Source organism: Sinohyriopsis cumingii, chromosome 18, assembly GCF_028554795.1.
Source record: "Sinohyriopsis cumingii isolate HCF-2022 chromosome 18, ASM2855479v2, whole genome shotgun sequence".
Classification (NCBI taxonomy): Eukaryota; Metazoa; Mollusca; class Bivalvia; order Unionida; family Unionidae; genus Sinohyriopsis; species Sinohyriopsis cumingii.
In genome coordinates, this window is record NC_142978.1 from 90,249,781 (window position 1) to 90,263,163 (window position 13,383).

General features: G+C 35.7%; 1 protein-coding gene across 1 annotated transcript in view; it reads left to right on the forward strand.

Annotated features, from left to right (window-relative positions):
* The first annotated feature begins 1,395 nt into the window (after window positions 1-1,395).
* Window positions 1,396-13,383, forward strand: part of LOC149777422 (calcium/calmodulin-dependent protein kinase kinase 1-like) — a 247,985-nt gene continuing 235,997 nt past the window's right edge. The window contains exon 1 of the mRNA XM_089941395.1: window positions 1,396-1,417. Within this exon, the coding sequence (XP_089797521.1) occupies window positions 1,396-1,417 (22 nt within the window). The remainder of the gene's footprint in view (window positions 1,418-13,383) is intronic.

Below are 13,383 nucleotides of genomic sequence, written 5' to 3' on the forward strand. Positions count from 1 at the left end.
TTATATCTGCAGCAGACATGGTCCAGTCAAGGCATGTTGTTCTTGCAATATTGTTTTTAAATGTAACATTTTTCATTTTGTGTTTTGTAGAGATCAAACATTGGTGTTATCTGGAATTTTTAAGAACAAAAATTTTGTAGTTCATTGTGATTGGAGTATCCATTGGTTCCTTAAATCTGGAAGTTATGTTGACAAAAAATTCATAGATGTATTTGCTATTTCAACATTCTCATTAATAATTAGGTCTTGCTGGCAAAGTTGTTGGATTAGGGATGACCTTATTATTTACCTGGCTAAGTTATTGGATTAGGGATGACCTTATTATTTACCTGGCTAAGTTATTGGATTAGGGATGACCTTATTATTTACCTGGCTAAGTTATTGGATTAGGGATGACCTTATTATTTACCTGACTAAGTTATTAGATTAGGGATGACCTTATTATTTACCTGGCTAAGTTATTGGATTAGGGATGACCTTATTATATACCTGGCAAAGTTGTTGGATTAGGGATGACCTTATTATTTACCTGGCTAAGTTATTAGATTAGGGATGACCTTATTATTTACCTGGCTAAGTTATTGGATTAGGGATGACCTTATTATATACCTGGCAAAGTTGTTGGATTAGGGATGACCTTATTATTTACCTGGCTAAGTTATTGGATTAGGGATGACCTTATTATTTACCTGGCTAAGTTATTAGATTAGGGATGACCTTATTATTTACCTGGCTAAGTTGTTGGATTAGGGATGACCTTATTATTTACCTGGCTAAGTTATTGGATTAGGGATGACCTTATTATTTACCTGGCTAAGTTATTGGATTAGGGATGACCTTATTATTTACCTGGCTAAGTTATTGGATTAGGGATGACCTTATTATTTACCTGGCTAAGTTATTGGATTAGGGATGACCTTATTATTTACCTGGCTAAGTTATTGGATTAGGGATGACCTTGTTATTTACCTGGCTAAGTTATTGGATTAGGGATGACCTTATTATTTACCTGGCTAAGTTATTGGATTAGGGATGACCTTATTATTTACCTGGCTAAGTTATTGGATTAGGGATGACCTTATTATTTACCTGGCTAAGTTATTGGATTAGGGATGACCTTATTATTTACCTGGCTAAGTTATTAGATTAGGGATGACCTTATGGAACATTTACCTGCAATTGGTTTGTTAAAAAAATTCAACACAGAATTCTTAGTGCAATTATTTTTCTAAAGCTGACTGATAGTACACTGTAATTCTTCTTTGCCCCAGTGTCAAGTTGCCCCAATTGCCCCAATGACAAGTTGCCCCAAGTTTGATTACTTTATTTCTCCATGATTTGCAGTGGGCTTGTTCATCAACAGATTTGAAATATCACTGGTTTTTCATGTCTAGAATGTCAGGAGTTAACAAAGCAGGTTAGAAGTTCCTTTTCACTCTTTGTATTTTCAGACATACCTGTTTCTCCATCACTTGCATAAAATGTTGGGTCCATATATCAAGAGCATCATCCATATTATCAAATGCCAGACACTATACTCCAAGGAAAATTACTGAGATTTTCCAGACATGTACCTTCATCATTATAAATGCTTACATGACCTAATGTTATGGTTTTACAAGTTTTGGCTGTTGTTGTTGTAGGGTTCAATGCCATTTTTAGCACATGATAGGCTATACATGGCGGCCAGTATTAATGGTAGAGGAAGAACCCGGGAAAACCCTCGAAAGAACCACTGACCCATGAGAAACTACTGGCTGTTTTTAAGCCAGATTTACTGTTTAGGAAAATAGGGATATGATCATTAGGATCTATCCACAGAATATGTATTTTTGACATTTATTTTCATCGATATTTATATTGATATGATCTACCATAGTGTTTGAGGGGTCAGTTTCTCATGTTGGTTGGTCAACCCGTTGGGTTACACCAAAAGTTTCTTTGAAATTCAACAATCTTTGTTGATTGGATCACTCATAAGGCAATCTCTGTTGATTGGATCACTCATAAGGTAATCTCTGTTGATTGGATCACTCATAAGGCAATCTCTGTTGATTGGATCACTCATAAGATCCTGGTTGAAGTCACCTAAAGCATACCTTTGTGTTGGTCATCAGTCACTTTATCTATTTGATTTAATGTTCATTCCATCAAACCTTTGCTGAAGTGGACCTGTAGATTACAATCTACTAGGAATTGCTTTGTATTTAATTGATTTACCTGGATTGAAATTTCTTCAGTTTCACTCGATTCTAAATCACTGAACAGCTCCACCTCCTGAACCTCTATCACCAGGAATGGCCATAGCAAACATGGGACCTGATTTGGATCATTTTGGTGGGTCCTCCTGGATTTATGCATGGGACCCCCTGTGAGCATGGCATTTGGAAATAAATTTTTAAACAAGTTTTATATGATATTGAACTTAAAATTTTCACTTTAATATTACTTTCTCTCTATACATATATTTTTTAAATTACTAACGCACAGGGCACCTGTGAGCTGATGAGTCCTGATTGGGCCAAATTGGACCAGTTGGTCTAAGGCTGGCAGGCCCTGTCTCTCATGTCCACTAAGTCTGCAGTCATTTGCATTGTTATTGTGTTGTATGTCTTTTGTTGATGTATTTTGTTTTTAGACATTCATGTTCATTTGATAAATTAATTTGTAGGGCCTTCAATTTTTCAATTTCCTGATGCAGTAATTTATTTTTTGCTCATTAGGGCTGTGATATTCTTATCACTGCCCTCAGTATCCTTTGTGGGCATCAAAGCATTTTCTGTTGTAACTTCCAGCTGATTGTTTACCTTCTGGAGTAATTTGTTGATAACCTAAAGTATTGGGTTCATCTGTACATTTCCAGATATCTTCTTAATATTTATAATTGTGTACTGTAACTGTTGCATATATACAGTTGTTTATTGCCTTTAAGATTGTTTTATCTTGTACAAAGATTGAAGTGGCCCCCAAGTGGCCAAATGGTCTAAAACACTCACCATTATGGATCACTGCCATCTCACCTCTGTCAGCATGGGTTCGAGTTTCAGGCTTTGCCAGTGTCTATATGTAAGAAAGCTCAGTGCCAGTAGCTTCTTGTGGGTGGGTGATTCATCCCGGGGTTTTCCTGGGTTCTTCCTCCACCATTTTTATTTGCCGCCATGTATAGTCTATCTTGTGGTCAAAAATGGCATTAAACCGTATAACAACAACAACATCAACAACAACAAAAAATCGTCTTAAACTATACACATTTTGACATTATTTTCATGTGAATTTTCTATTCTTTTTGTCTTGTTTGTGAAAATCTTCTTATGAAGGAAATAAGGAATAAATTAATGAATGAGCCTTTATAGTTTCTAAGAGCAATATAAGATTCCTATCTACTCTTGTATAATACACTACTAGATCATCAGTTGAGGGTCTACTCTTGTATAATACTACTAGATATCAGGGGATGGTCTACTCTTGTATAATACACTACTAGATATCAAGTGATGATCTACTCTTGCTTAATACACTTTTAGATCATAAACTGAACATCTGCTGTTACATAATACACTACTAGATGATCAGGTGACAATCTACTCTTTCATAATACACTACTAGATATCATGTGAGGGTCTAATTTTGTATATTACACAACTAGATATCGGGTGACCATCTACTCTTGCATAATACACTACTAGATCATTGGGTGAACATATACTCTTGCATAATACACTACTAGATATCATGTGACCATCAAATCTTGTATAATACACTACTAGATATCATGTAATGGTCTAATCTTGTATAATACACTACAAGATGTCAGGTGACCATCTACTCTTGTATAATACACTACTGTATATCAGGTCATGGTCTACTCTTGTATAATACACTATTAGATATCAAGTGACGATCTATTCTTGCATAATACACTACCAGATCATCAGGCTTCCATCTACTAGTGCATGATACACTACTAGATATCAGACGACCATCTACTCTTGTATAATTTACTACTAGATGTCAGGTGATGGTCTACTCTTGTATAATACACTACTAGATATCAGATAACCATCTACTCTTGCATATTACACTACTAGATATCAGGTGACCATATATTCTTGCATAATACACTACTAGATATCAGGTGACCATCTACTCTTGCATAATACACTACTAGATCATTGGGTGAACATATACTCTTGCATAATACACTACTAGATATCATGTGACCATCAAATCTTGTATAATACACTACTAGATATCATGTAATGGTCTAATCTTGTATAATACACTACAAGATGTCAGGTGACCATCTACTCTTGTATAATACGCTACTATATATCAGGTAATGGTCTACTCTTGTATAATACACTATTAGATATCAAGTGACCATCTATTCTTGCATAATACACTACTAGATATCAGATGACCATCTACTCTTGTATAATACACTACTAAATGTCAGGTGATGGTCTACTCTTGTATAATACACTACTAAATATCAGGTAACCATCAAATCTTGTATAATACACTACTAGATATCAGATGACCATCTACTCTTGTATAATACACTACTAGATGTCAGGTGATGGTCTACTCTTGTATAATACACTACTAAATATCAGGTAGCCATCAAATCTTGTATAATACACTACTAGATATCAGGTTATGGTCTGCTCTTGCGTAATACACTACTAGATGATGAAGTGAACATCAACTCTTGCATAATACTCTACTAGATCATCAGGTGACCATCTACTCTTGTATAATACTTTACTAAATAACAGATGACCATATACTTTTGTATAATACAATGTGATATGATTAGGTGATGATATATTCTTGCATACTACACTAATTGATCCTTATTTGATGTTAATTTCATGCAAAGTACACTAGATGATCAGGTGATGATCTACTCTTGCATAATACACTACTTTAGTAAGCTCTTATGATTTTATACAGTATGTCTGGTACTCAGATCTATCTGGTGCTTGGATCTGTCTGGTATTCTGATCTATCTGGTACTCAGATCTGTCTGGTGCTTGGATCTGTCTGGTACTCAGATCTGTCTGGTACTTGGATCTGTCATGTACTCAGATCTGTCTTGTACTCAGGTCTGTCTGGTACTCTGGTCTGTCTGTTACTCAAATATGTCTTGTACTCAGATCTGTCTGATACTCTGATGTGTCTGGTACTTGAATATGTGTGGTACTCAGATCTGTCTGGTACTCAGATCTATCTGGTACTTGGATCTGTCTTGTACTCGGATCTGTCTGGTACTTGGATCTGTCTGGTGCTTGGATCTGTTTGGTACTCTAATCTGTCTGGTACTCAAATATGTCTTGTACTCAGATCTGTCTGGTACTTGGATCTGTATGGTACTTGGATCTGTTTGGTACTTTGATCTGTCATACTGTAATCCAACAACAAATCAGTTTTTATCACCTCTGATTACTGGCTCTGGCTGATGTGTTATACAGGATGGCCAGATTTGTGTGGTTCATATTTTCCTGACTATCTCCTTAAATCAAAATGTTTGAAATCCCAAATATGTTCTGCTTATTGATTATGTACTCATCGTAAAATACACAAACCTTTACATGTGTTCTTTTCAGTCTGGTGGGGCTGATTGGTTATGAATCCATGGTAAAATCATACAAACATTGATGTGTTATTTTAATTATGTTTCAGAGAAAAATGATAAGCTACTGTTGTGATAAGCAATTCCAACTCCTTGAAAAATGGGTTTCTTGTAGTTATATTCCTCCTTTTTTGTACTAAATATTTAAGACTTTGTCAGGTTGTAGCAGAGGATGTTTTTTTTCTGAATACTTTTTAAACAACTTCGAGTTATAAATCTGTTTTCCAATCAACATTCGTTTTAAGGCTTCATGATAACTTACTCAATACTGAGGTATTACATCCTGATGTATAATTATAATTGGATGAAACAAATATGGCTTCACACTTTAGCATTTTCACATTCATCCTGTACTATTGGGAGTGGGGATCCCAAACTGTACAAACATGTTTGAAATTAGGTCTGACTCAACCTTGGAAAGCTAATTCTTTCACATTTTGGGGGCAACATGATAAATTAAGTCTTATAGCCCAACAGTATGGTTTGCCTCAGTGCATATTTCTTGGGAGCAACACGGCAAGTTAGGTCTTATAGTCCAACAGTATGATTTGCCATGATACATATTTCTTGAGGGCAACATGATAAGTTAGGTCTTGTAGTCTTTCAGTCTTACAGTATTATTTGCCTTGATTCATATTTCGTGATGGCAACATGAAAAGTTAGGTCTTATAGTCCAACAGTATGATTTGCCTTGGTGTATATTTCTTGAGGGTAACATGATAAGTTAGGTCTTTTAGTCCTTCAGTATGATTTGCCTTGCGGCTTATTTCTTGCAGGCATCATGAAAAGTTAGGTCTTATAGTCCTTGGGATTGATTTGCCTTGCTTCATAATTCTTGAAGGCAACATGATAAGTTAGGTCTTATAGTCCTACAGTATGATTTGCCTTGCTTTATAACTCTTGTGGGCAACATGATAAGTTAGGTCTTATAGCCCAACAGTATGATTTGCCTTGATGCATATTTCTTATGGGCAACATGATAAGTTAGGTCTTGTAGTCTTACAGTCTTACAGTATTATTTGCCTTAGGTCTTATAGCCTAACAGATTGATTTGCCTTGATACATATTTCTTGTGGGCAACATGAAAAGTTATGTCTTATAGCCCAACAGATTGATTTACCTTGCTGCATAATTCTTGAGTGCAACATGATAAGTTAGGTCTTTTAGTTCAACAGATTGATTTACCTTGATACATAATTCTTGTGGGCAACATGATAAGTTAGGTCTTATAGCCCAACAGATTGATTTACCTTGCTGCATATTTCTTGAATGCTATTGTTGCAATTCAGATCTCTACTAAATGTTATGCCTAAACATTATTGCTTTAGAGTTTTGGAATAGGTTCCTTCCAAGGAATATGCTGTTGATTTTATGAGGTGTTCTTCCTGTCATTTGTATCGTATTACATTTTTGTGGTTGGAATGACATAACCTTATTTTCATGCCCATTCAGAATGATATTTCAATTATAAACAAGGAAAACATTTAAAATTTTGAGGCCCACTTGCAGTTTAAAAAATGTAACATGATAGTAAAATGTACAGTTGAAACTGATACAAATATTCTAAAGTAACAGGTAAAAAAAGAATTAGAAGAAGAAGAAATAGTTGCAAGTTGATATTTTTTCTGCTTTCAAAAGATGCAAGTGGTAGAAAAGATAAATTTGAGCCATGCATGGGGGAAAATGAGTCTCAATTTGAAAACCTCTAAATAAGTCATTCTAAGCAATTCTGTGTTTAGTCTGCAATAGCATGTTTTCTGCCCAAACTTAAAAATCTGAACTGGATGATCTGGGTGAATTTGGATTGGAATTAAGACAATCATGCAACACAATTATGAGCTACGAAGAAACCACTCATCACACTGGTTTTAAATTGGTTTTGAGAGGGAAAGCAGTTTAAGCTCCAAAAGTCATGATTTTCTTGTTTGGATTTACAGACTTGCAGCTCATCATATGTAATTCAACCAAAATAAACTTGTCATACCTAACAAAATCAACATATTAGAGCAATTGCCATTTCAAATCCCCATGTTTTTCATTGCATATTCTGCTTCAAAAAGATCTTTTCTGTACTCTCCCACAACCCATTGGTGACCCTGAATCATAATGCAAAATCCATCCATACAGTTCATGCTTTTCTGTGATTACTTTCTCTCTCTCTCCTCCCTCTCTCTCTCTCTCTCTCTCAGTATATCTATATATATCCCCTTCACATGACAGTATCAAAAAGTGGGAGCAATGGATAAGACAGAGATGGAAAAAGTTTTCATTATCAAAAGGTTCCTAAATTTGAACTAGAGATGGAGTTGTCATGTCAGAATATGTTGCCAGAATATCTTGTTTTGCTGCTTTACTGCAAGGTTTCATTATTTGACAGATCTACCCAAAGTTCTGTTTAACTGATACATTGATCAAGGGGAATAATAATTGGAAATAATTTCTCATAAGACCATATATCGTCAGTGGTTGATGCTTTTAACCAAATTGAAGATTTTGGGCATTACAATGGTTAATGTGCCATGTAGAGTCATTGGTTGGTGTTTTTAACCAAACTGAAGATTTTGGGCATTACAATGGTTAATGTGCCATATAGAGTCATTGGTTGGTGTTTTTAACCAAATCGAAGATTTTGGGCATTACAATGGTTAATGTGCCATGTAGAGTCATTGGTTGGTGTTTTTAACCAAATTGAAGATTTTGGGCATTTCAATGGTTAATGTGCCATGTAGAGTCATTGGTTGGTGTTTTTAACCAAATTGAAGATTTTGGGCATTACAATGGTTAATGTGCTGTGCAGAGTCATTGGTTGGTGTTTTTAACCAAATTGAAGATTTTGGGCATTACAATGGTTAATGTGCCATGTAGAGTCATTGGTTGGTTTATCCATGCCACGATCCAAACCTATTGATGTTTGTAATCAAATCAGGGATTTCATGATTAGAAGTGGTTTAGAAAAAATACTGGTCATGGTCATGTGAATAATGAAAGATACAATCAAAAGTGCATCCCCTACACAACTGTACCATGAAACTAATTTTAAAAGCCTAAACTCTCACCATGACCAGGATAAACTAATTCAGTTATCTGCATTTTATCATGGCTTAGCTCCTGTATATCTTCAAGATGTGATTTGACTTTTATTTATAGAACATGAAATCTACTCCACTCAATCAACAAGTGTTATTATATGCTCATTTTTTTCTCCTTTAACTAAATTACATTGTCAGAATCATTCAGTATTTTACGATATTGCACACCTTCATATTGCACTCATGTGCAGGACACATGTGTCCAATAGTATATTAGGAACTACTTTGTAAACAAATCGTGTACACTCATGTAGCAGATGCTTTATGTTTTGGTTGATTAAATTTGTTTCTGAATGAACTAAAGCAGATGTTTCATGGACTGTCACACACCAGCTGCTTTGCTACATTCCATGTTAACTTTTTTGATACAGTGTTTCAGATTTTGGCGATAGATGCCAGATTTCATAAAATTGGTGGGTACCTACAAATAACATGCAAGTTACAAGGCATAAACTGTCTCCTTTAGCTGATGATAAGAGTGGCAAAAAATGTACTTACAGCTTCACATCCTGAATTTCCTCAAAATGTACTTTTTTAGTTCTGCAAATCCGAGTTACAGGAGCCACGTCATGCATTCTTAAGCTTGCTTACACATTTCGAAATTGTACTGTAATTTTGACTATATTCCAAGTGCAATTATATATACATCCTCCTTACTGCACTCAAAATGAAATAAACATTATATTCCATAGTACATGTCTTTTTGATAATTGAAATTGAATAACTTCATATTTTTCCCCACATTATGATTTCAAATATTCAATGGCAGAACAGAAACACACTTGCAGATGTCAACATGCTGCTCCATCACCACTGAAATCCAATGTACATCATGTAGAATTGTCACAGAAATCCAGTCCATAATCAAGAAATTTCATAGAAATGCCAAAAATGCCAAAATCTATTCATATCAGATCAAATGGAAAAGTTGTTGCAATGCACATTCATTCATAATATGACTCCAAATTTTAATTTTAATTAGACCAAAATGCCATTCTTTTTTGAAGTTATGTCTAGCATGCGACTAATTTCAAGTTTATCTGGGCAGAGTTAAGTGCCCATTAATAATGTTGTTGTGTAATGAAAAATCTGCGTTTGTGTATTTAGTTTTGAATACGGCATATATTCAGTTACTTTGTTTCGTGTAGTGTATTTTTGTTTACATAATTAAGCCTTAGGTAGAATAAGAAAATGAGCATATAATAAAAAGGTTACTGCATTTGAATGGGAAAATATAAACTCTTTTTGTCGACTGGATATACTGCACTCCATTAAGTGATGCAGTATTTCCATCCAAAACACTCATTCATATTTTCCCATACAAATGCAGTAACCTATAATTAATCAGTCTCCAGTATGTAGGACAACATTGTTTCCTTAATAATTTTTACCCTTTATGATCCAAATATGGCACTTGTTGCTGTGTGATTCAGTTTCCAGTACGTAGGACAAAATAATTTGTACCCTTTATGATCCAAATATGGCACTAGTTGCTGTGATTATAAGAAACAATCCTATAGGACACACGGTACTAATGATGTGGAAAAATGGGATACATATATAAAATTAATACAATTTACAATTTATAAATCATACTAGGTCATTTATCTAGATTACATGGAAGAAATACCATACACATATGCTATGGGCCATTGATCAAGATTACACGGAAGAAATGCCATACACAAATCATACTAGGTCATTGATCTAGATAACATGGAAGAAATACCATACACAAATCATACTGTAGGCATTTATCTAGATTTCAGGGAAGAAATACCATGCACAATCTATACTTGGTCATTTATCGAGATTACATTTAAGAATTATCATAACAAAATCATACTAGATCATAGATCTAGATTACATAGAAGAAATATCATACACAAATCATGTGTTACCCAGCTCATTGATCTAGATTACATGGAAGAAATACCATACACAATTCATACTAGGTTACACTGGTCAACAGTGAAATCATTACTGACTTGAAAAGGCCCTAATCTGTAGTATTTTGGTGTGCCGAACACGAATATAACCGTGAAAAATTTGTATTGGCTCTCGTTTTGAAGATATTCATATACCTCATTTTCTATGTTTCACTGTGTAAATTTCTCCAGTAGGACTGCAGCAACATCCAGAATAATGATGTAACATTGCATAATACCATCATGCTCACATCATCCACAGTTGATTGCATCATTTTCTGATGCAATGCAATACTAATGCCATGCGGCTGCTGAAGTAAGTTGACGTCAGCAGTGTACTATACATGTGTAGGCCTATTATACTAATGCCAGGCGGCTGCTGAAGCTGACGTAAGCAGTGTACTATATAAAGCCCAATCAGATAGGTTCAGCATTTAAAATATTTTAGACGTTGTGCGAGACAGTTCAAGCTACTGTTACATAAAACTTATTATTTTATCCATTTACGTACAATAAAGAACAGTAATGCCTCGAAAGTGTGTTAATACCGCGGACAATTTTTGCTATATTTGTGGGGAAGTGACATTTGCCAACCAGAAGAAAAGTATCAATTCTCAAGTGAAGAAGGCATATCATCTTTACTTCGGATGCAAGGTTGGTGACCAAGACAAGCCTTGGGCTCCGCATATATGCTGTGCTACATGTACAACACAGCTTTCACAGTGGTTGAATTGCAAAAGGTCATCAATGCCGTTTGCAGTCCCAATGGTGTGGAGAGAGCCAAGCAACCACCTAAATGACTGTTACTTCTGCTTGGTTCCTCCTCTTTCCGGCGGAATAACGAAGCGAAAGAAGTCGAGAATAGTCTACCCAAACATTCCGTCTGCATTGAGACCAGTTCCACATGGTGAGGGACTTCCTATTCCAGAACCTCCAGCAGAATATTCTCTTGATTCATCTGACGAAGACAAAGGTGAGTCGACCTGTTCTTCTCCTGGTCCATCAGCATGCAGTGATCCAGATTTTCACTGTGGTGCATCATCAACCCCACACAGAATAACACAGGAAGAACTAAATGACCTGATTCGTGATTTGGACTTATCAAAGAACAAGGCAGAATTGCTAGGATCAAGACTCCAACAATGGAATCTTCTAGAAGAAGATGTCACAATTACTGCATATCGAAAGCGCCACCAGCAATTGGAGCCTTTCTTCAGAAAGGAAAGTAATCTGATATTCTGTTCCGATATTGAGGGCCTCATGAATGCTTTAAAAATCACTCATGACCCACAGGAATGGAGACTATTTGTGGACTCTTCGAAACTGAGTCTCAAGGCTGTGCTTTTGCACAATGGAAACATTCTTCCATCTATTCCAGTAGCGTATGCTGTCCACATGAAAGAGACATACGATAACTTAAGGCAGCTACTGAATTCCATTGAGTATAACAAGTACAACTGGCACCTCTGTGGTGATTTGAAGGTAGTTGCCCTTTTAATGGGACTGCAGCAAGGATATACAAAATACATGTGTTTCTTATGCGAGTGGGATAGCCGAGCAAGGGAAATGCACTACATGAGGAAGGAATGGACTCACAGGCAGAATGTAGCCATTGGAGAGAAGAATATCCAACACCCAGCTCTGGTTGAGGCTCAGAAAATCTTGCTACCACCCCTTCACATCAAACTAGGTTTGATGAAGAACTTCGTGAAAGCCATTGACCGGACTTTGCCAGCATTCTGATACCTGCATGAAAAATTCCCTCGACTCAGCGAAGCAAAGATTAAAGAGGGAGTTTTTGTGGGTCCTCAGATTCGAGAGCTTTTCAAAGATGACCGGTTCAACAACTTGCTGGAAGGTGACGCGAAACAAGCATGGAATGCTTTTCGCCTAGTTTCTACAAACTTCCTCGGAAATGTTAGGGCAGAAAACTATAAGGAACTAGTAGAAGACATGTTGATGAAGTATAAGAAACTTGGCTGCAATATGTCTCTAAAGATTCACTTCCTTCATTCCCATTTGGATTTCTTTCCTAGCAACTGTGGTATTGTTAGTGATGAACACGGCGAACGTTTTCATCAAGATATCGCAACAATGGAACAAAGATACCAGGGAAAATGGTCCACTACAATGCTGGCTGACTACTGCTGGACACTCCTCAGAGATGCTCCCGAACAGCTGTACAAGAGACAGGCGAAGAAATCCAAGATGTAGTCAATGACTTGATTTTTTATAGGTAGGCTATTACAGTTGACCTTTTACTATTGGAATGCATTTCGTTATGTAAACATTAATTTCTTGCAGATTACAAAAAAACTAGAGCCAATTTTGCAATTTTACTGTCATATTCGTGTTCAGCACATAAAAATTGATAAGAATTGACTAATTTTATTTCAGTAACATGACTTTTGTAAAAATTTGTTGTCCAGTGTTATTGATCTAGATTACATGGAAGAAAATCAGACACAAATTATTCTAGGTCATTGATCTAGATTACATGGAAGAAATACCAGACATAAACCATTCTAGGTCATTCATCTAGATTACATGGAAGAAATACCATACAAATATCATACTGGGTCATTGATCTAGATAACATGGAAGAAATACTATACTCAATTCATACTAGGTCATTGTTCTAGATTACATGGAAGAACTACCATACCCAAATCATACTAGGTAATTGATCTGTATTACATGGAAGAAATACCATACAAAATTCATACTGGGT